Source organism: Elgaria multicarinata, chromosome 3, assembly GCF_023053635.1.
Source record: "Elgaria multicarinata webbii isolate HBS135686 ecotype San Diego chromosome 3, rElgMul1.1.pri, whole genome shotgun sequence".
In the NCBI taxonomy this organism is placed as follows: Eukaryota; Metazoa; Chordata; class Lepidosauria; order Squamata; family Anguidae; genus Elgaria; species Elgaria multicarinata.
This window is the reverse complement of record NC_086173.1, coordinates 52,754,044-52,777,022: the sequence shown is the minus strand read 5'-3', so window position 1 is coordinate 52,777,022 and position 22,979 is coordinate 52,754,044. Positions and strand designations below refer to the sequence as shown.

Sequence of the window (22,979 nt, the reverse complement as noted above, 5' to 3'; positions counted from 1 at the left end):
TCACACCAGGTTGAATGTTATTTAGGGCACAGAAAACCTCCATCATCTAGAAAAAGAAGGTTCAGACACTGTCATTAAAAACACAAAAAGTTACATATGCTTGCTCACTTTGTACTATTCTGAAGAGCTCTACTCTAAAAACAACAACTTAAGTTAAAAAGTGTTTGGGCAGTTGAACATGAGCCAAATTCTTACTGAGTTGGTTAGCCATGCCTGTATCACTTCAGATTGCAGGAACAGGCTCATATTTGTTTGTTTATTACATTTATATCCCAACTAGGAACCCAAGGCATCTTACATGATTCTCCTCCTCCTCTCTATTTTATCCTCAGAACAACCCTGTGAGGTAGGTTAGGCGGAGAGTCAGTGATTGGCCTAGAGTCATCCAGTGAGCTTCATGGCTGAGCAGAGGCTAGAAGCCAAAACTCCAGTCACAGTCCAACACTAACCATTATACCACACTGCCAAAGTCCCATACTCTCTCTCTCTCTCTCTCACACACACACACACACACACTTTTATGTGAGCCCTCAACTGCAGTGATACAACTTCGATCAGAGGGTAGGAGAAACTATTTCAGCTTGAGGCCAAATTCCATTCTGGAGAAGCTCTAAGGACCTGCATTCCAGTGGTGGGTGGGACCAAAGGCAAAAGTGGACAGGACTGAAAATTCCATCCGCCTCAAAATTCCATTTTATAGTAGGAATCATATCTACACCAAGAAGCAAGCGCATGCAACAGGTAAGTAGGACAAGCCTCTGCATGACTGCTCAGAAGGAAGCAGGACAAGGCTCAAAAGGAAACAGTACTGAATAATTCAGCAGCTTCCTTCTTTGTCCCAGGGAGAAAACGTCTTCTCTTATTAGCCGCTGATCAGAGGTAAGTGCTTTTCCCTGCTAAGCACGGAGAATGGGAGCCCTTTTCAGTGCTAATCAGGAGAAAGCATCTCTGATCAACTGCTGATTCGAGATAAGAGCTTTTCCTTCGGTGGCAGAGGGGTGGGACTAAGGGAAGAAGCTGCCGGGCCAGATGGGGGAACTTCATGGGCCTGATAAGGCCCATGGGCTCAAGCTTGCCCATCCCAGCCAAGACATAAGACTTACCCCCTCAAGTGAAAGCTAGGGGACAGTTTCTGTGTGATCAGAACTGACCTGTCTTAGAACTCTCAGGTTTTGTTGCTACCTTGGTCCTTTCCACCTGGCACGCGTACATACAGCTAGGTGACTGGATAACCCCCTCATAAGGGCTTTGTTTTTGTGATACTACATTGCACAGCTGCAGAAGTCTCAGCACCAGTTTGTACTGCAATATGCAACTGATCATTTCTGAGGTTACTTCTCATTTCCATAAGGACCATGAACAGAAAGTGACAGACAGGCAACGCCCTGCCGACAGGTTGGGGTGGCATTGGGGGCAAGCAGAAGCATTGTCCAATTACACAGGTGAGCAGGGTGGCAGGACTGTACTGATCCAAACCCATCCAGCGCAAGCATGGGCCTCCTTTTCTGTGACCTTCCCATGGTTAAAGTATGAGTGACGAAAGACAGGACAGTAAGAAGTAGGATGTTAAGTGTGCTGCCAGACCCTTTCAGAATGTAACAAAACAGCTGGCTGGCTAAGTCAATGGAAACTCTGGAGGCGTGCATACTTAGATTTCCTTGAAGTCTTCTCCATGCCAGATGTGTTGTGCAGATGGCTGTTTGCATTCTCAGGTGCTTTGACTAAACATCGCGGTTCAACCAGCCACTTTGGGGAAAGGGAAAACCTCTCAAATTCTGATGGAGAGATGAGATAGAACCCTGCAGAGAAAGATGGAGCAACTTCAAGTTGTGCATGTACAGATATAGCAAAGAACTGGATTTCCTAAAACACATTTGCACACATTCCCCCCACCCACCAGACTAAGCCTGCAACCTATACACACATATTTGGAACAAAGTGAGACTAACTTCAGAATAAGCATAGATCGGATCATGCTAAATGAGCTGTTTTGAACATCGGGGTGCTTGTGACTGACTTTTTTAAAAGAATCAAACATTTCCTGGATGGATCTGTAAAAACAAAGCCCTACGCATGGACAAATCCAAATATGTGTATATGCATGTCCAGTCCCCATATAATAATGTTTTCTCACATAAGCACTCTTGTGATCCTTCTGAAAAGATTTATTTATTACATTTATATACCATCCCATAGCTGAAGCTCTCTGGGTGGTTTCCAAAGACTAAAAAGATTGGATTAAAAAGGCTGAACATTAAAAATCAATATACAAAACTGAAAACATAAAAAACAGTTAACATTTAAAACAAATTTTAAACACTCAGCCAGGCCAAAGCTATTAGTCAGTTAAAACTCAGCATATCCTGTTGAATGCCTGGGAGAATAACCTGGCGCCGAAAAGATAACAATGTTAGCACCAGGCAGGCCTCATCGGGGAGATCGTTCCATAATTGGAGGGCCACCACAGAAAAGGCCCTCTCAAATTAATGTGTGCACATATGTGCAACAGCTGCCACATTAGGAGTTTATTGCAAAAGTGGATAAAACTTTCCACAAATTTTAGAATTTTCCTCTTCCTCACTTTCCTAGAATTGTGCACAGAGGGACAAAGGCCCCTACAATGTGTATCATGCTCTAACTTCAGGACCAAAGATAGAATGTTTCAAAGTCCCGACATAGTAGAGCTTGGCACCGTGCGCATGACCAATGCTGTTACCTTGCCCGTATCTGGTGAACACACAGGAGGCAATGCCGCTCACATCCTCCTTGCGGATACAGGGATAGCGCACTTGGATTTTGAGCGAAGGCAGAGAGACGATCTGGATGTCTCCCAGGTTTGTCAGAACAGCCAGGTCATTCTCACTGTGCTCGGTCTTGCAGCTGGCAAAGCTGGCGACGGCCACCTTCCTCACCCGACAGCCTTCCAGGGCGGTCAGCTTGAGTTTCAGTTTGGAGCTGACCTTGGGCAATGTGAAGACCTGCCAGTGCACACAAGCGGCCTGATTACTCTTCATTCATACAAGAGCTACCCCCCCGCCCCCAGCTCCGGTCAGCCTGTCAACGAATGTGCCACTAGCGTATGGCAAGACATCTCAGAAAAAGAAGAAATGGCTTCTCAGGATGCAAATAATTTATTTTTATGAAGCCTGACGTGTTTCGGCCTGTACTTTATTCAAAGGCCTTCCTCGGGGGGTTGTTAGAAGATAGGGTCTGCAGAATTTCCTCTAGCAAGGTAACTGTCTCCTGTGATAATCTATGGTGACCGACTATCACAGGAGACCTCTCCCTTTTTCGGCAACCAACAAGCCTGGATTTCTGAAGGCAGTGAGGGAATCACTAAACTTAGATGCCTCTTATGGCTGACTATAAGGGATTTGCAAGCAGTGAGTTTTTTGCACATGGCCAGGATAGAAAACATCAGACCTCCGATACACAAAGTCAGCAAAGGTCTAGTTTGTACCTAGGATCTCAGAACAGATCCCTTCTTCTTTCTTAGTCTGACTCTGGGCAGCCAGCAGACCAAAGGTAGGGAAAGGGTATCAAACACAGGATTAGCAATGCATATAACTGAATGACTTGCTCAGGTGGGGAGAAGAAGTAGGTGAGAATCCCTGCCACACACAAAAGTCTACTGGATGCTCTCTTTTTTTTTTAACTCTACAAGCATCCTCCAGCAGCGAGCATAACTGAATGGGACTGTTCGCACATAACAGCGCCATTCAGCAGCAAATTCTGGCAAGTGTACCAGCAAATCGTGGATTACATGCCACTGTTACATGTGAACCAGGTCAGTTTCACTCAAAAGTGAGCAAATTCATAGAAGGAATTCCAAGAAAAAATAAATCCCCAGAAATTCTCTGGCTGTTGTATTCCAACGGGTAAGGAGCACATGTGCACGTACCTACAAAGTACTGTTACCTTAAATTGTTCTTCAGACACCACGAGAAGCTGATGGCTACCTTGCATGTTGGGACTCTTGGAGAGGTCATGGGCTACTTCCAGTGGCTCTGGAAGAGGTGTGCTCTGACCATCTAGAACCACAATCCCGACAACAGGAGCTCTGTGCATGAGCTGGATTTCCTTGGCTGGAAAGACAGGAAGAGAAATCCATAAAGCACATACAAAAAAAGGCAAGAGGCTCTGCAACGCACACTTCCCCCTTGGTGGATTTCTAGATAGGACACAACTACCACCACTTTCAGTTGTCTACCACCTTTTGCTTGGGCTTTATAGAACCTTAATACTCTCATTATTCGTTAAGCACAGTGGAGGAAATTGTGAGAGCGCCAGTGTGGTGAAGAGTTTCAGACTAGGAGTGGGTTCAAATCCCAACGCAGCCATGGAACTCACTGGGTGACCTTGGGCCAGTCACAATCTCTCAGTCTACCACACAGGATGGTTGCAAGGGCAAGGGGGCAGTGCCATGTACACTGCCCTGAGTTTCATGGAAGGGCAGGATACACATGGAATTAATACATAAACCTTAAAGTTGATGGGCTTAGATGGGCTGAGGCAGGAGTTTGATAACCAACCAAGCGATGACACAGAGAACCTGAGAAATTATTTCCTGCAACCGCAGACAAAAGGCAACTGGATTTTACATTATGAGAAAGTAAGTTTAAGTGTTAGTAAAATTAATTACTATGACTAATGAATGGCACATAATGCCCTTAAGGAACCACCTTCCTTAACAGACATCGTAAAGAAAATGTACTCAGGCTAGACAATCCTCCCAACTCTTAAACACCTACTCTATTCAGAAGAATTTTCTAGTTCTTTATGACCTGAGAGATATGTTTTCCCATAGGACTTTGGCTTGTTTTAGAGTGACTGGGGAAGGACTGGTCCAGTAAAGCATAGCGTAGCACTCCCCAATTTGGTGGCCTCCAGTTGTTTCGGACTACAACTCTCAGCATTCTTGACCATTGGCTATGCTCTTTGGGGCTGATGGGAGTGGAGGTCCAAAACATTCAAAGGACACCAGGTTGGGGAAGGCTGCCATAGAAGTTAAAATGCATTTGCCCAAGTTCACATTAGTATTACTTTAAAGTAGGCATGTACGAGCAAGACTATTTTCTTCAGCACTTATCCAAAGATGCTTCTCAACACTTCTATTAGTCCTAGCAAAGTTAGGGATTGAAGTCCCTGTTAAAGAACTACCTGGGAGCTGGTACAGTATTGCAACTAATGGCTTCTCATTTTGCTCTTACAGAATGTGCACATTGCATTCAGTGCACAAGGCATATCAAGTTCCCAAGATGGATTTCTTTTAAATTAGAATAGATAGAATCTTTGCTAGGAACTTGATTCTTTCCTCACCAGGTCATCTTACACATACATCTTTAACCCTACATTCTGAGACTGCCATTTACTAAAATCTAAATCCAATTGTTCCATTCACTCACCCTGTTCTGCTCTGACAGGCTCATCCATTCTTCTCTCGACTGGAGGAACACGGAGGCAGAAGGCATATACTGTGCCCCCATTAGTACCTGCCCATAAGGACGGACTGTGCCGGGAACCTGGAACAGAGAAAATAGAGGCCATGAGCAGGATTTTCCGGTATGGCAAGCGATGGAAAGCAAGATGGAAAGCTTTTATGCTCCTACTGGACTCACTTGTTTTCATCAGCTCAAAGCTCTGCTGTAAGCATACACATTAATTCATGGGATATAGTTTATTGCATCAGTACACAGTGCATCAGATTCAATCAAGTATAGTGTAACAGGAGGAATTCTCGAAATCAGCATAGCCGTGAGAGTTGTAGACAAGATAATAAAGAAATCCATGTTTCTAGCCCTCATGGTAGAGGAAAAAGACTAAAATTGTGGAAGCAGTCAATGAACACAGGGAGGGAGGGGAAATGATGATAACGATGCATCCTGGGCCAGGATTTGCACATAAAAGCAGCCCTGGTGGACCAAATGAAAAGCCTATCTAGTCTACCATTCCGTTTCCCACAGTGGTCATCCAAATGCTTCTTGGGAAGCTCACAAGTAGGACATGAGCACAATACCAGCAACTAGTGTCCAGAGGAGTGCTGCCTCTGACAGTGGAGATCTCCTCCATGAATTTGTCTAAGCCCCCTTTAAAACCATCCAAACAGCTGTCCATCACTACATCTTGAGGTAATGAATTCCACAGTTTAACTATGCACTGTGTGGAAAAAGTACTTCCTTTTATCTGGGTTGAACCTTCCACCAGTCAGCTTCATGGGATGACCCTAATGGGTTCTAGTATTATTAGAGGGAGAAAAATTCCTCTCTATCCACTTTCCGCACAACATGCATCATTTCATACACCTCAGCAATGTTACTCATCTTTCTTCCAAACTAAAACACCCCAAACATTGTGGCAGCTTGTCCCTCCAGAACCAACATTCCTTTCCCTGGAGTGTCTCTTCTTAACCAATCAGCCAAAAGAATTCCAAAAATGCTGCAAAACCCAGAAGCTTTGACTCTGGAATAAGTGACAAACATTGATGTATTTGTACCGATCCTGGCTGCATTTGACATTTAGTGCAGTAACTCAAATGCCTTGAATATATCCAACATAACTTGCATTCGTCAAAAGGGGTGCTTTTCAGCTGAGTATTTTGAGTCTAGAAGAAAGTACAGATATTTTTACTTCGAAGCTAAAATGTGTTAAACACCTGAACTAGAAGCGACTTCAGGTGCAATCCTATGTATGTTTACACAGAAAAAGAGTCCTATAATGCCCAACATTCTCCAGCAAGCATTCCTAATTGGGGAATGCTGGGAGATATAGGAGTTTTTTTTCTGTCTAAACAGGCATAGGATTGCTCCTTTAAATCCCTTCAGGTTAGGATGTAATGGTCAACAGTGACCAAGTCAAATTGTTTTGCATGAGTCAGTAAGGAGCAGCTAGTTGGTCCATTCTTTCCATTCTCAGCACAGGACTGAGAATGGAAAGAATAATAAAAAAGGGAGAAGCCCATCTTACTCACTGTCTCTTAAGAAGGTGTCAGCAAAGTATAAGGTGCGCACAAAGCCAGTGAAAGAGTCCTCTGCTGAACGTGCTTCAATCTTCCGCTGCACAGGAGCCAGTTCTATCTCCTGTAATGCATCATGGTCATGCCTGGAAATGCCTTCTTGCACCTTCGCACAAAACAAAAATGGAGAACTGAATAAACCCTTTTCATCTCTCAAGCAAGCAGATGATGATAAAGCAACATGATTTTTCAAAAATCGAATATAAATGTTAGTTGCAAAAAGAAGTAAGGCAGCTTTATAAAAGGGCTGTAGTTCAGTGGCTGAGCATATGCTTGGCATGCAGGAGGTCCCTGGTTCAATCCTAGGTAGGGCAAGGAAAGAATCCTGCCTGAAACCCTGGAGAGCCGTTGCCAGTCAGTGTTGACAATACTGGGCCAGATGGACCAATGGTCTGAATTAGTAGAAGGCAGCTTCCTATGTTCTTATAAAAAGAAGTCAAACAGTTTCCAAGAAAACCATTTCTTATACTGCTGAAGACATTAAGCTGAGCGCTACGGTAACCCTTGCTCTGATCAACACAAAGCTTTTGAGAAAGAGGATGTTGCAGTGTTGAATACTTCATTCTCTGCATGTCTTTAAGATGGCAGAAGAGAAACGTGAAAGCACTGCGCACCTTACCTCTACTTCGAGGGAAATACTCAAACTCTGGCTGCCGGAATCCCTTCCTCATGCAAGAGATCAGTGCCATGAGCGACAAGGCCAAGATGCAATATTGTAAGTCAGCCTTCCCCACTCTGGTGCCTTTCAAACGTTTTGGACTTCAGCAACCATCAACCCCAGCCAGCATGGCAAATGGTCAAGAATGCTGGGAGTTGCAGTCCAAACATCTGGAGGGCATCAGGTTGGGGAAGGCTGATGTAAGTGGTGGCTGTTCCACATTTATGAGCCACAGGAGAAAGGCTTTACTGAGTAGGTGAAGCCGCACATCACTTTACCTCACCGGTTCGCCGCTTTCTGTTTGACACCCTGCTCCTTCGCATCCGTCGGAAGGACTGACGGAGGGACTTCTTTAAGGATTTCACCCTGGAAAGAGGCCCCTCTAAGGCCAGCTGGTCACTGGGATGCAGGGTACACCTAGGATGAAGCCAACAGGACTGGTTCATTTCTCCCTTTTGGCCAGCTGTTACTCACTAAGCAGCAAGTCAGACACAGAAAACCCAGCGAGAGGGTCATTATATTTTACTACAGAGAGGCCTGAAATTGTGTGTAAGACAACATAGGACCATTGCCAGTGCCCGAGATCTAAAAAGCCATCCTTCCAGAGAAACTGGCATTCAAAAAAATCAAATTTGCTCTAAACTACCCACTTTATATTGTTCATTATTAATTGTTGTGGCATGATTATATGATTGTTTAGTATTTATGTAATACTTCACATGCATTAGCTTGGTGATCCTTACCTTTCTGTATGGTACACTAGTACTACCTTCCCAGAAGGGTCTTATCCCCTGTAACATTCATGGGGAGGAACCTTCCTCCCTCATACTGATCACTTCAGGGGCTTAGCCTCTCTCTGTTCTCGAGGCAACTAGAGAAGCATGAGAATAATGTTGGGCTTTTGGGCCGTTTGACTGTCTGAGCCCCAATTGTATTGTCTAAGCTGTGCTCATGGTTCATAATTAGCTCCCTACCTTTGGGTCTGGGCTAACATGTCTGCTGCATCTGAGCTGCTTTGCAGGGTTTAGGGGAAAGACAGCCCCCCCTCCCCAAAACTAGATTTTCCTGAATACTTTGGGGATCCATACCCAACTGCAGAGACCCTACTCCAGCCTTTTCTCTGTTGTTATTTAGGTATCCACACATGAGGGAGCCACTTAACAGGGGAGAGTTATTGCAGATAGAGGACAGCAGCAGAGAGATAATGCTTTACCTAAGTGATTCCCTGGCTGACCTGATCCCAGCACTTCCAGCTCACTGCTTGAGCTCTTAATCATGCTGCAACACTAGTTTGGGAGGAAAGTCTTATTTAAACACACACAAACCCTATATTGTGAGAATCAAGAATATTTATTTTAAATTTCTCCCACCCACCCAGACTTAGCTTACTTGACAAAGACCAGCCGCTTCTGCTGATGATCGAAGAGCCCAAAGCCATGGCTTGTACCGAAGGCCACAAGTTTCCATTCTGAGTGGAGAGCCAGTGACGTAACTACAGCTGGTGGCTGACACTGGATCAAGACAAATGGCTGGAAACCAGGCTCAAATCGAACAGGCCCATCTCTGGTTTTCAGCCGTTCATGACCTTTCCACTTATAGCCTTCTTGGTCCTGGAGAAGGTCTGCTTCCGCATGGTCGATCACTTGAGCTGCTTCTTCGTCATTTAGTTCCATCACAAGTACCTAGGAAATTGTGGGGGAGGTAATTATTCAGGACTGCGTTTTGAAATCTCAGCATTGCAAAACACCTCCATCCATCTCCCTAGGACAAGCGCCTTGGGCCTTTACTACAAAAGCACTGAGGAACATCTTTGCATCCTGTCCATTTCCTCACTTGTTTTAAGTTTCGCTTTGGCGAGGAGGGAATTCCAGCTATCAAATTCACTTTTGGCCAGAACTTTTAACACTTTTCTTTCTTTACAATTTTAAGTCAAAATGACAAAGTGCCATGTTAGAATAAAGGCAGGACGCAAGACTTTTAGTGGTGTATGTCATGATGTAACACAGACAGCAATTTACCAGGTGATTATTGCAGCATACTTGCATGTTAACAGAATTATTATTTTATGTATTTATTGATACATGTCCCACCTCTTAGTATAACTGCCTACAAAGCATCTTACATCATCATCATCATCATAGTGGTAAAAGCAATAAAATCCCAACAAAACAACATAGAAAGCTACTGTTGAGAACCATGCAGTGAATCTACTTCATAAGCCAGTGATCTAATGCTTCTGTCCAGCAGCAGCACAGAGAAATCCATCAAACTACTGCTTTTCTTTTTTCTGATCTGGGGTGGATGCTTGACAAGAATCTTGCCACCATCTGCCAAGATGTTATGGCTGACCAGCTTACCAAGGAGTTACATGCAGACTTTAGGAAGCTGCCCATTTGGCTAAACGGGTCATCTATATTCTCCCATTATGAGCCTTTAAAGGGGAGTAAAATAGTAATTAGGCATTTGGGGAAGGGCCAAAGCTCACTGGTAGAACACCTGCTTTGCATGCAGAAGGTCCTTCTCCAGGTATGGCTGAGAAAAAGACTACTTCCTGAAACCCTGGAGACACAGGCTTTCAGGCATGAATCTGAAGAGATGCAGCTATTTTGAGAAACCCACATGGAGACCAATGCTTATGTGACTCATGCAAAAGCTTTTGGAAAAATCCTCCCCACATATCCCATCCTCCTCCTCCCCACATATCCAGTTGGAATGTACTCCGAAGAACATATTTCAGATGAAAACCAAAACAGACACTAACAATCTAGCTTATGTATAAAGATGATCTGATACAGCTCAATGTGAACATTCGTTTTAAAAAGAAGAGCAGGAGGCACAACAATAAGGGCAAGTTGTGACTTCCTTATAACCTGAACTCTGAAGGTTATAAAACCTCTGAAAAGAAACCCAAGTTCCACACATAACAACAGAAGGTCATGCATATAGGATTTATTCCTGTTGTCATAGTTGGGCTTCCCTGCCTGATTATCTGCTCCACCATTTCTGCAAACTAAATACTGTATGTTCAGCCACATCTATGCATTGGTCCTGTCTGGTCAACGCAACAAAGAGATCAATGTGTACTGCAGCGGGGACTGTTTGTGTGCGCTAGACATGTCTGTCTATGAACAAGGCTACTTCACTTTGGATCTACTAGACATGTCTATGATGAAGGCTACTCCATTGCAAGTCATGCTCCTGATGGTTCCACATAGACTCATCCTCCCATTGGAGTCCACCAGGGGAAGAGCCTTCAGCGTGGTAGCCCCCCTCCTATGGAATTCCCTGCCTCTGGAGGTCAGGCAGGTGCCAACTTTGTATTCCTTTCGGCGCCTCCTGAAAACGTCATTAATCCAGGAAGCCTTTCCTTAATGACCAGCTACGGTTCACTGTACATTTGGCTTCTTTTAAAAATCCATTTTAAAGTGTTTTATTCTGTTTTAATTTTATCTTGTACACCGCTCCGAAATTTTCAATGGGGAGCAGTATATAAATATTGTAAATAAATAAGTAGTTCAAAACCAAGGATTCTTCCTGATGCTCTTTGAATGGGGAGTGGAAAAAAACACTCTAATGTGAAGGGAGCAACAATCTGAAAGCTAATCCAGAGGTTTCACATTGCCCACACAGTCCGCTGGCTAGTGGAAGAGTTTGCCGAGTACAGCCTTCCTGAAGCTGGCCCCCTCAAGATATGTTGGATTACAACTCCCATCATTCCCAGTAGGAGTTGTAGCCCAAAACATCTGGAGGGCACCACGTTCAGGAAGGCTGGCCTAGTGCCAGCTGACACAACACTCTTTCCAACTTGTTCCATTATACAGACATTGCAGTGCTAGTAGGCGTGTGTTCACTATTAGCAACAGAATCCAGCTGACTAAAACAGCACAAGAATTCAGAAAGCAGACAGTCAAAGACAGGTTTAGCTGCATAGTTGGCAGCTACATCAGGGTACATGATACAAAATGAATGAGAGGGAAACTTACAATGCATCCTGCAAGCTGAGGCACGGTTAAAGGAGAGTTTTGGTTTGGTATAAATCTGATTCGCACGTCATGGTGGAAATTGCTTGGTTGCTTTACCCAGTAATTGTGGTGATGAGTGGAGTATGCAAGCCCTTGCGGATTTACTTTATTTATTTATTTACAGTATTTATATACCACTCCCAATTCAAGAATTTTGGAGTGGCGAACAAATAGAATGAAAGAATGAAAATAGAATTTGAAAAGAAATGAAGTGCAAATAAAACCGCAGCTGGTCATTATGGGAAAGCTTCCTGGAACAACATTTTCAGGAGGCACTGGAAGGAATACAAAGTTGGCACTTGCCTGCCCTCCAGAGGCAGGCAATTCCATAGGAAGGGAGCCGCCACACTGAAGGCTCTTCTCCTGGCAGACTCCAATTGGACCATAGATCCATGTGGGACCACCAGGAGCATGACCTCAGATGACTCCAGTGACGGGGCAGGTTGATAGAAGAGAAGGCACTCTCTCAGGTATCCTGGTGCCAAGTTGTTTAGGGCTTTGTTCACTAGTACTAGAACCTTAAACCTGGCCCAGTAGTGAACAGGCAGCCGAACTGCTGCATTCTGCACTAGCTTGAGCTTCCTATTCCTAGATTGTTTCATGACATCTGAACCCAAAGTTAACCCAGCAAATACCAGGTCAATGTGTGACAGTGTCTCCCTCTGTATTCATGTTAGCAATTCAATGTGAGCTCACCAGGACTTTGCCCCAGAACCTGCTTTTAAGCTAGGGAGCAGCACAAGAGCACAAAACAGTAACTGAGTACTTTCCAGAAGGGTTCCACCTCCCACACCTTTAAGTTGCTGGGCTTGCAGAGAAGACATTACAGATGAGAGAGCGTAAGCATCTAGGCAGGTTCAAGTTCCTGCATCTCTCAATTAAGGAAAGATATAGAAAGCAGTGACACTTTCAAGTGTAACAGTTTCATCTATGCAATGTGGTGGCAAGAGATTCTGTGCTGCTGCTCAGAGAGTTCAGAACAGCCCATCCAAATCTTTTTGATGCATTTCAGTACCTGCCCTGCTGTCCCTGCTATGGCTAAGTAGCCACTGTACTTGCACAGGAAGATCTTCTGGATCCCAAGTCTGGGATCATCGCTGTAAGGGTCAAAGGAGCCAACCTAGTAGGGCAGGGAGACAAGAAACAAAGAGCACATGAGCACACAGCTAGCTGTGCAGTTGCAAAGCGCAGCGTCTCTGCAGCTCTATATAGTAGACAGCAGGCTTTGGCTTCAGGGGGTTTGAGCTGAGCCAAGGCCACTTCACCTTGCGCAGCGGAGGCCATTCGTCCTCTCCCATCTGGTTCATATTGTCATTGGGATCAGCATCTGTGAGGAACACCTTCACTGTGCTCAGCTTATACAGGAGGTTCAGACAAACACCAGAAGCGTTCCAGAAGCGCACTGTGCCATCCTCATGCCTGGCAGGAAAAGAATCAAAGGGGCAGGCAGGTCACACCAGCATCCCTGCTCACCTTCCAGGTAAGAAAACACACTGAATGTTTATCTGCCACTTTAATCCAGTCAACCCTTATGCGTGGAAGCATGGAAGACAATCCTTAATCAATATTGGTGCTTAAAAAGATATTTTAAATTTCCGCTGGCTATTCAAGAAGCCCAGTGGTTTACAAAAGTTTCTTCTTCCATGATAGCCTGTAGAACCGATGAATGCTGGAGAGGACTCTCAAGCTTTTCTTTCGTATCACATCTTAGACACTATTTTAAACCAGAGGAAGGCAACCTGGTGTCCTCTAGACATTTTGGAATACAGTTTCTAGAATCTCTGGCCATTGGCTATGTTGACTAGAGCTCATGGGAGTTGCAGTCCAAAACTTTAGGAGGGCACCAAGTTGCCTTCCCCTAGTTTAAACTATAAACCACTTTAAGTGCTGGGGCGTTTGCAATGACAAACAACTTCATTCAGCTGCATTTGAGGCATGACACAACCACTCATTTGGTTGGATCAGGATTCATCCTTTCCCACTTCACGGCTGCTTGCAATGCAAGCAACATTTCAGAAATTAGTTTGCATATACCACTTGGTTTTATGAGGCCTGATGAAATGTCCCTCGCATTTAATCATCTCTCCACAGCATCTCTACATCTGGTTCTCAGAAACACCAAATATCCCAGCTCCTATATGCTAAAGCATCTCTTTAGCATGGCTGGCAGGATGCCTGGACCCTTAAGCGGGAGAATTCTTATCAGGAATCTGGACAGGAATACAAATCTCACAAGGCTATTAAGAATCCTTTTTTTAAAAAAAAAATCCAGATGAAGAGTAGCAAAAAAAGCATACTTAGTGTGCAGATGAAGACATACATCAGGGTTGGGCAATCAGTGGCCCTCCAGATGTTGTTGGACTCCCAATTCCCATCATCCCCAGCCAGCATGGCCAATGATCAGGGATGATGGGAGTTATATTATTTTATTTATTTATTTGTATCCTGCCTTTTGCCCAATACGGGGCCTCAAGTTGGAATTCAACAACACCTAGAAGGGCCCAGGTTGCCCACCCTGACACACAAAGAGGAAAAGTCAGACCATGTGCAACATCATATCCTATTCACTTGAGCAGATTTGAAAACAAACAAATCTAAAACACATCACAGATTTTCTTTTAAAACCTTGTGCTGTCAAAAGAGTCAATTACCAATTACGTTTTAAATACTAACTGATCCATCCTCAAAATGGCCAGTTATTTTTACTCCCAGTTTTATTTACTGTTGCACAAGGAGTCACCCTCACCCTATGGCCAACCATCTCAGATTGACTGAGCAGAGGTGGCAAGAGACCGCAAAATCAAAGCCTCCACAAGAATAAACCCAAGGGAGGATTTGTGTGTGTATACCTACCCTGTAAGAAGCAAGTCCCGCTGGGGTGGGTCAGGAGCCTTGCTGGTGCCTCCATTAATTGGCCATGGCTAGGAAAACAGAAAGTGCAACAGGAATATGTTTGTTGTAGGTAAAGTTGTAAGTATATATACAATGAAGGGATGAGGGGGGGGGGAGGGAGAGAGAGGAAGCAGGGAAAACATTAAAGACCAAATTGACACAGATTAGGTTTTGTTTGGCTTAAGATTAGACATCAGTTCTTAAGGTTTTACTAGCCAATTTCTTTTTGCTAAAGTTTAATATAAGGTTGGAGGTAATCCATTAACCTACATTTTCTCTGTAAGCAGCAGCTGCTGCAGAAAGCTCAGCGTATTTGCAAGCCCTAACTGCTTGAGCATTCTGAAACTGGGCCAGTGTTTACTGCAAATTGGTCAGGCTAAAAAATGTTCTCCGTTTCAGATGCCCTGACCTCCCTTGCACAAGAGTAGGCCTCGCTGGGTTGACTGCATCTAGATGCACATGCAGAGTCCGGCAGTTGTCCAGAGACAGAGCCCATTGTGATCAAGGGATCTAGACATCCATTTTAGCTTGAGGAACTTAGGAACATGCCTTATACCAATGCAATAGGATTGGTCTGTCTAGCTCAGCATGGTTCCAAGGGGGAGCAACATTTCTGGAGTCTCGAGGTTGACATTTCCATGCGGGAAAGTGGTCAGGGACCACGTATGACTGGCAGTAAATGGGCCCAAAGCAAAGAGCGGGCAGGCAGGGACACCTCTTCTCTCTCTTTCGCTACCCAACATTGCCCACCTGTAATTTACACTGACTAAGGAAGTTCACATGAATCCCATGACAAAGGAGCTCAGCTGCAATGGGAAAGGACAATACACCTGTGCTGTTAGCGTAATGTTAAATGTTGAAGTGCAGGCGATTCTCATAGCAGTCTCTAGAGCCATGCCTCAAGAAGAGTCCAAAAATGCAGGCAACTGTGTTGATCCCATATAATATTAAGAGACCAGTTCTAGCCATTCTCATCTTCACCAGGAGCAGGTCTTTTGTAAAAGCCAATGGCTCTTAATTGCCCATTCAAGACCAGGCCAAAACACTTTGCATTACAACAGGGATAGCTCACAATGTTTTAAGGTTGGGGAAATCTATTTCTGCCCAAGCTACTGTGAGAACTGCAAGGAAGCTCAAAGGGTACAGTGGATTCGGAGTTGGGGTGGGGTGGCGGTGGCAGATGGCTCAGCATCCCTATTAATAAAAATATTCCAGTGCTGTGTCCCTGAAAGCTCTAGCTCCATTACACCACTGTGTAGGGATGTTTGCACATAGCGCTCCTCCATGCAAGGAGGGTCTTTGGCCCAACCAGGGTCCTTTAAATGGAGCTCTATGGGAAACCTCTTAGTTAACTCACTATGTTTACACATTATTACATGCATAGAGGCCTTTCCAATGTGGGCCAATCACACTGTTGGCAGGGTAGCATTTCTGCCATGGGCACTAGGGAGTGTGGCCACAGCACATATCAGTAGTGGGGGCTGGACTAGCCCACATGCCCCCACCTCACATATTCTTTCAGCATTGTTTTTTTAAAAAAATATATGAACATCCCCAATGACAGGTGGCTCTTTGGGGTTTTAGACAGGGATCCTTCTCTGCCCTACCTGAAGATGCCAGAAATTGAATCTGGGACTATCTAAATGCAAAGCATGTGTTCAACCATTGAGCTATATCCCCTCCCTGCATATTCACAAATTAAAATAAGATTTCTAAATCCTGTAACCGGTTTATTGCAAAGTTATTTGCATAACTGGGCAAGGTTTATTGTAGTTACATAATTTAGTTCCTTTTTTTCTGTAAGAAAGAAGAACTGAGATTCACAGAGTAGTTGGAAAAAGAGTAAGACATGCAAAGCTAAGGGACAGAGATGAGGAGGAGCGAGCAGAGGTGGTGGTGGGGAAGAGGATTGGAAGGATCTCAAGCCAAACCCCCGCCCTCAGCTCCTGCTAATCTCTTCCTAGACCCCATAGCGGCCAAGGCTTCAGATAAAGCAATGCAGAAGTTCAGGTTTTCCCCTTCCATGCTATCTGAGCACCCACAAGGAATGCTCTTTGACACTATAGCAGAGTTATTTGCAGGGTTATTGCAGGAGTTCCCTTATTCCACATTAAAAAGTACTGTACTTTTTTCTTACAGAGTTACAGATTCTGTACTGGGGGTGTGATCCTATCCAGAACTTTTGGTGTTGGAATGCCATTGTTCCTTGCTCCCACACTCCGCTAAAAGCAGGGATACCTTCTACCTCCAAAGTTTTACATTGCAGCTCAAAATCCAGTACTACATCATATGTTCACTTCAAAGTTATTCTTGCTCTGCAAGTGCATGCAAGCCGTACCATTTTAGAGAACTGAGAGTTCTGTTTGCTCCCAGCACTGATGATCCTTTCCCACAGCTTTAGAGGGATGTTGGAGACATGATGGGAACATGTGATGGCCGAGCAGTGGAGAGACGCAAGGTATGGAGGTTGGATGGACGGCCACCCTGGAGACACGAGGTCTATTACTACCAGCTCTTCTTCTGCTAGCACCACCATTGCAGATGGGTCATCAAACTCTGCAGGAAGAAGAGTCAATGTAACAATTCTTTCATTGTGGAAAAACACAAAGTGATGGGTGGAGGACAAGCATGAAGTACCAAAAAACACGAACACGACAAGTAGCAGCGTTTATCTAAACCAGGGATTCAGCAGGTCAGAATCCAGGAGTTTAAATGTGCATACGGCATAAGCACTGCACGTGGTTGAGTCAAGCGACGGTGTTGATAGATCCTTTGTTAAGGGTAGCCTTCTCCAACTTCGTGCCCTCAGAAGTGTGGAACTAAAATTCCCATCACCTCCAGCCATCATGGCTATTCACACACAGTATTTTCCCACCACTTGGGTAACTCTGTGTATAAGGGCCAAAATACATACAACCAAAAACCCATATCTAGCAGCTATGTTGTTTTTCATTTTTACTCTGGAGTAGATTCGGGGGGTGGGGGTGAGTTCCAATCTGGATTAGTACCCTAGCATAAGGAGTGGGGACATTTATTTATTTATTAATTAATACAGTTATATTCTTTTTTTCTTCTTCCAAAGAACCCAAGGTGGCTTACATGGTTCTCCTCCTCCCCATTTTATCCTCACAACAATCCTGTGAGGTAGGTTAGGCTGAGAGTCCGCTATTGGCCCATAGTCACGCAGTGAGCTTCATAGTCAAGTAGAGACTAGAACCCGTATCTCCCAATGCCCAGACCAATGCTCTATTATATATTATTATTATTATTATTATATTTATTTGTATCCCACCTTTTGCCCAATACTGGGCCTCAAAGCGGCCTTACAAAGTTTAAAACATACATTGTAAAACCTAGGAAAAGAAATATAATAATAATAATAATAATAATAATAATAATAATAAAACATTTAAGAATGTTTACTACACCGCACTGGATTTTAAGATCCAGATCAGCCCATGTTTCCTCTAGGATAAATATGAAAAAAGACACAGCTGCTAAACATGAATTTAAAGTCACATCTGTTTTGGACCTAAGAATGCTGCCTTGGATTTTTTTTTCTTTAAATAGAAAGGCAAGACACAGAGACCAGGTTTGGACAACAAGTCACAGTGCCTCTAGGCACTGTTTTGCATATCCAACTCTTGCACAGGGGTTGTCATGTCATGTCAACCTAACGAGTGTTGGTTATGCGAGGCTTAAACAACCCTCACATAATGTTTTTAACATTTTTGTTTGAATTTCATTTTTCCCCATAGCTGTTCTGGGAACCTGTCAAAGGGCAAGGTATAAAATCCCTTTAACAACAACAACAACAACGAATCTCTGAAGCACAGTGCTTAAATTTTATTTTACTGTCTGGTCCAAGTTCCTGTGACGAAAAACCGACAACCACACTGAATAGATGACTATCTACAAGCTTTATCCAAGATTATCAGTGTAGCAAATATGTCACATGAAATGACCCCAAGAGACTAGGAAATCTATTGTTTGAGATGAGAATTAAACAGCTGAGGGGGTCTTTCACCTGCAGCCCTATCACAGACTGCACTGTGCATACTTAGCAATGACCCAGTTAGTTCTGTGTTAGACCATTTCTAGGAACTTCGGCCAATCCAGCAAACTAAGCTGCTTAAAATGTAGCAGCATTGCTGGTTCTGAGTACAGTTGATCTATTTGAGAACAAGAAGAATTTAATTACAACCTAGAAAATGCTTCTGTAGCAGCTCATCATTGGTTTTCTTTAGAAAAGTCAAATGCATATCTGTTATAGCATCACATGTTACCTGGAGCGTGTAATATTGTAATTGAACTTAGAAACAGGTGGTTCTTCCTACACACACTGGAAAAAAGTCATGTTTTTTGAACCAATACACCATTATGTTTTTATGTTGCAGTAATTTAACATGGATACAGGCAGTTTAGCAAGCAACTTCCTGCAACAAATTATTACATGCCATTCATACACTGGTGTCAATGGGAATGTTGAGGGGGGGGGGGAGGAGAAAGTAAATTTCAGAAAGCAAAGCCACCAGGTGGGGGAGTCAGGGGAGAGATCTTATCCTCTTTCCCCTGCATGTTGTGGTTCTGATCTAGATCAGGGTTCTGCACACTTATTTTGTAATAAGAGGAAAGAAAGAGAGGGTCAGCTGCATGTAACATATTCAATGTAATGTGTAGATACATTAAAAACAATGTGACCCTTCCTTTTGCCTAAACAGCCATATGACTGCGCTGCAGTCTCTCTTTAATCAGGCGGCAGCCTTTGTAAAGAAACCAGTGCCATGTCCTTTATAAGCAAAGATTCCACCCAGCAGGAGTGGGAGAAATGTAGTTTTCACCTTTAAGCTTATATCTAGGACCGGCCATTGCAAAAGGCAAGGTGAATCCCCACCCACCCACCTAAGTTGGCGGTGCAGCGAGTTCACTCCCGCCCTGCTACCACTGCATTTCTGGAGAAGGAGAGCGGCGTGGGCTTGGCTCTCCGGAGCTGTCACTCGCCCAACAGGGCTACAGCAGGTGCCCCAGAAAGCCCCACTGCCCGCCCCCTCCCACTGTGGCAAATGCTGCAGTAGGAGAGCAGCCACGAGGGCTCTCCACGAGAGCTCCCGCCTGCTCACTCGGAGGATCCTCTCAGTACAGACCATTGCGGTACAGGGTATGTCCTGGAACACCCATCCCACAATGTCTGGCTCAGAGGAAAGATGCTCTTCCAGAGCCAGGGATTTGGGCTTGGCAGCTCTCTGAAGAGCCACGCCGGCCACTTTTTCTTCAGAGAGCCTGTCCACCCTCTGAGTGAGCCAGAGAGCAAGTGATGGGAGGTGGGTGTGGGACTGTGATGTGGCACTAGGTGGGGGCTGAAGTGATGGCGGCGGTGCGCTTGCATTCTCCCACCTGAGGTGGCAGGAGAGCTTGCACCAATGCAACACACATCCCACCCTATGCTGAAGGCAATATATTTAGAACACCTCCATCATCTGCAAAGCCTCAAGCACCAAGTCCTTTGTAAGCTGATATTGCTAGCGAAACAGGCTTTGCCGAACGCTATTAATCACGGCTGTTTTTGTTCCAAAATTACCAAGTGGGAGTATTGAGTGGCCTTTCAGGGCCACTTCTTGCAGTACATTTTGTACAGCGCCACATATATCAGAGATCAACACACCTGCACAGAATATCAATTATGGATGAGGCACGCGCGGGAAAAGCGGCTGCTTTTCCCTTTAATCCCCTTTGAAGTAGCAAGTGGGAAAGATGGATGCCCTGCTCACGTGCAATTTAGAAACCGGGGTGGGGTGGGGGGGGAAGGGAGCAGCAAGATATATGCACCATTCACAACTGACACAATGCAAGGCATTTTTGTACTCGATCTCCAACTACATGAGGTCTTTTAAGAAGCAACCCCAAATGATCAGAGCGTGGACGTTTAATAGATGGAAAACGAGCTTCCCAACACTGGAAGTGCAATTATATAAGCGTTACTCATTAACGTAAGTGGATTTGGTACACAATGGCTGACCCACTCTCACACTCTGCTGAACCAACTAAGGGGCAAGCGAGGTGAGCCGAGGCAAATGCCCATTAGGCTTAGGCAGTCAGTTACAGGGAAGCTGGCCTGCCACAGAAACCTCAGATGACTATCGAACAACTTCCTGGACAAAGCGTGTAGCAGCTACAGCTTCCTCCTTCAGTTCCTGCATGCATTGTTAGACGGACGGCTGGCAGCAAGCAGCTGATCAACTAAGACAAATTGCTAAGGCTCCGGACTTTCAGAGGAGCTCAGCTTGCACTGCCCTTCCTGGCAACACTCCTATGGGCCTCTGCGCTTGCACCTCCCCCATCCGCCCCAGGAATGCAGCAGGCAGTTCACTGCTCCTTCTGTCCGGTGGCGTCTGAAAACAAAACAGGGATGGCGAAGGACTGAGATAAAGAAAGACTCAGGGCTTTGTATGAAGCAGCCTTGTGTAAACTAAAAATAAAGCATACCGGTTTGCAAATAATTAAGCCGTCCTGCAGCTTTGCATCCACAGAATGGGTATTCTGGCTGTTTCACCTTTAAGTTGGTTTTCTCAGTGCACAAGAGCTAACACGGGGAAGGGTGGACAGGGTGGACAACAGAACCAATGACCTAGGGAGTCTACTATACCTGCAAATGGATCGGCATTGGCAATGACAAAGAAGTCTATCACCCGGGAAGTGAAGTCAAAGGCAGTCTGCCGATTGCCGTAAACAACCGAAATGCTATGCCGGTCACCGTAGCTTGCCCGTGGCATCCCTCCTTGAAAAATAATATAAGGTAGCCTTAAAGGAAACAAAGCAAAATGTAAGATTAAGGCAGCAATCTTAAGCTGCTGCTGAGGAGCTCTGGAGGATGCTGCAGATGTCCCTTTCTATGGGGAAAGGGCAGTGGCAGAAAGATGTTCCGAAGGTAGTGGGGCCCAGAATGGGGCATAGGGGGAAGGCTATGGATCTGTAAGGTTCAAGGACTCCTTGTTTCCCTGACATTCCCCACAAAGAGGACGCCACCCCTAGAGCTAGCATAGCGAATTCCCTCCCACTGATTTCCCCCGCCACACACTCTTGCCAATGTGAGCTGGCAGGCCTTCTGATGTGATGGATGCTGTGTTGCATCTCTCTTCCACCACCCCAAGGTAAGCAAGGACTCCTCTGCACAGCACCTTCTTTCAAGGTAAAGAATTCCACTGCTAGAAGGAAGACAAACCATTCTGGAGACAGAGTGATTTTCTCTTTGGATAAAAACCAAAACAGCCTTTTGAATATTTAGAATTAAATCTCTAAAAGTCTCTAGCCAGGGGCCAGGATCTTTAGAACAACCTTCTCACTCGCAAATGAACTTATTCATCAATTATCAAAATTAAGGGTCCTTCGCCATACACCCCTTGTCACTTTCCACCGGTGGAGAGGGCCTTCATTGCGATGGCATCCAGATCGTGAAACTCTTGCCCACAGCAAGATCACTTGGCACTTGGCATCTATACTATCTTTTAGGTGTCTGGGGAAGTTGATTCTGTCCTGTCATGCTTTTAATGGTTTGAAGACCTTTCATTTGGTTTTTAGCTGCTGTTTGTTGTATTTGCTGCTTTAACTGGTATTTTTTTAAAAAAGTGATGTTTAGTTTTAATGTGGAATTTTAATGGTTTTAGGATTATTTGTTTATGGACCACCTAAACAAAAATGTAATAGCGGCATTTCATTTCCCCCTCCCCCCCCCCACCGCCCACACACACATTTTGTGAAGCAGTCTCATGAAGTTCAGATTATAAAAAGACAAGGGACTTCTGGTGACATTTCAGCTGGCAGCAAATTGCTAGCAAGCAGTAGCTCTTATTACTACCAGGTCATTCTAGCATCTTAGGAGAATAGGCAGCATTGTATTATCTGCCAAAGTACCTACCCGTTCTTTGTTGTTTGCCAGTAAATCTTGGAGATGGCCTTGCAAGGAAAAGGACCTAGAAAGGCAGATTTTTTTTAGATTTTTTTGTTTTAAAGAGAAGATAGATTATAAGCACATACTTATCAGTAGAAAATTCACACAACGTTTTGGCGTTAGCAATAAACCTGACACAGCGAGATGAAACACCTCTAATTTCCCCATATGTGGGAGGAAGTACTCATTACTTAACTTGCATATCCAGATGACTTTGAAACACTAACGATGCAGACGCTGCAATTAGAAGCACTGTCATTATACAGTTTAACAAAAGTTGTCTGCTCAAGGAGGTCCTATGACTAGAAGGCTAGAGAGAAATGGTCTGATGTTACTTGCATTAACACAGGACTATCCATATATTAAAACACCCCTAACATATTTGGAAATGTAGTCCAAAACATCTGAAGAGCATCAGGCTTGGGAAGGCCTCATTTAGAGTCTGGATAC

At 44.5% G+C, this 22,979-nt stretch overlaps 2 protein-coding genes across 4 annotated transcripts in view; both read right to left on the bottom strand.

Annotated features, from left to right (window-relative positions):
- The window catches only part of TSEN54 (tRNA splicing endonuclease subunit 54), a 121,818-nt gene that overhangs the window by 40,268 nt on the left and 58,571 nt on the right, over positions 1 to 22,979 (bottom strand). The gene's annotated exons all lie outside the window — the stretch shown is intronic.
- Positions 1 to 22,979, bottom strand: part of LLGL2 (LLGL scribble cell polarity complex component 2) — a 68,011-nt gene that overhangs the window by 8,348 nt on the left and 36,684 nt on the right. For all 3 annotated transcript variants that reach the window (XM_063120283.1, XM_063120282.1, XM_063120284.1), the window contains exons 9-21: positions 22,497 to 22,551; positions 21,228 to 21,382; positions 16,923 to 17,140; positions 14,546 to 14,613; positions 12,958 to 13,111; positions 12,708 to 12,812; positions 9,060 to 9,352; positions 7,949 to 8,087; positions 6,968 to 7,118; positions 5,406 to 5,522; positions 3,919 to 4,085; positions 2,717 to 2,978; positions 1,649 to 1,799 (exon numbers count right to left, since the gene is read on the bottom strand). In XM_063120283.1, the coding sequence (XP_062976353.1) occupies positions 1,649 to 1,799; positions 2,717 to 2,978; positions 3,919 to 4,085; positions 5,406 to 5,522; positions 6,968 to 7,118; positions 7,949 to 8,087; positions 9,060 to 9,352; positions 12,708 to 12,812; positions 12,958 to 13,111; positions 14,546 to 14,613; positions 16,923 to 17,140; positions 21,228 to 21,382; positions 22,497 to 22,551 (2,035 nt within the window). The remainder of the gene's footprint in view (positions 1 to 1,648; positions 1,800 to 2,716; positions 2,979 to 3,918; positions 4,086 to 5,405; positions 5,523 to 6,967; positions 7,119 to 7,948; positions 8,088 to 9,059; positions 9,353 to 12,707; positions 12,813 to 12,957; positions 13,112 to 14,545; positions 14,614 to 16,922; positions 17,141 to 21,227; positions 21,383 to 22,496; positions 22,552 to 22,979) is intronic.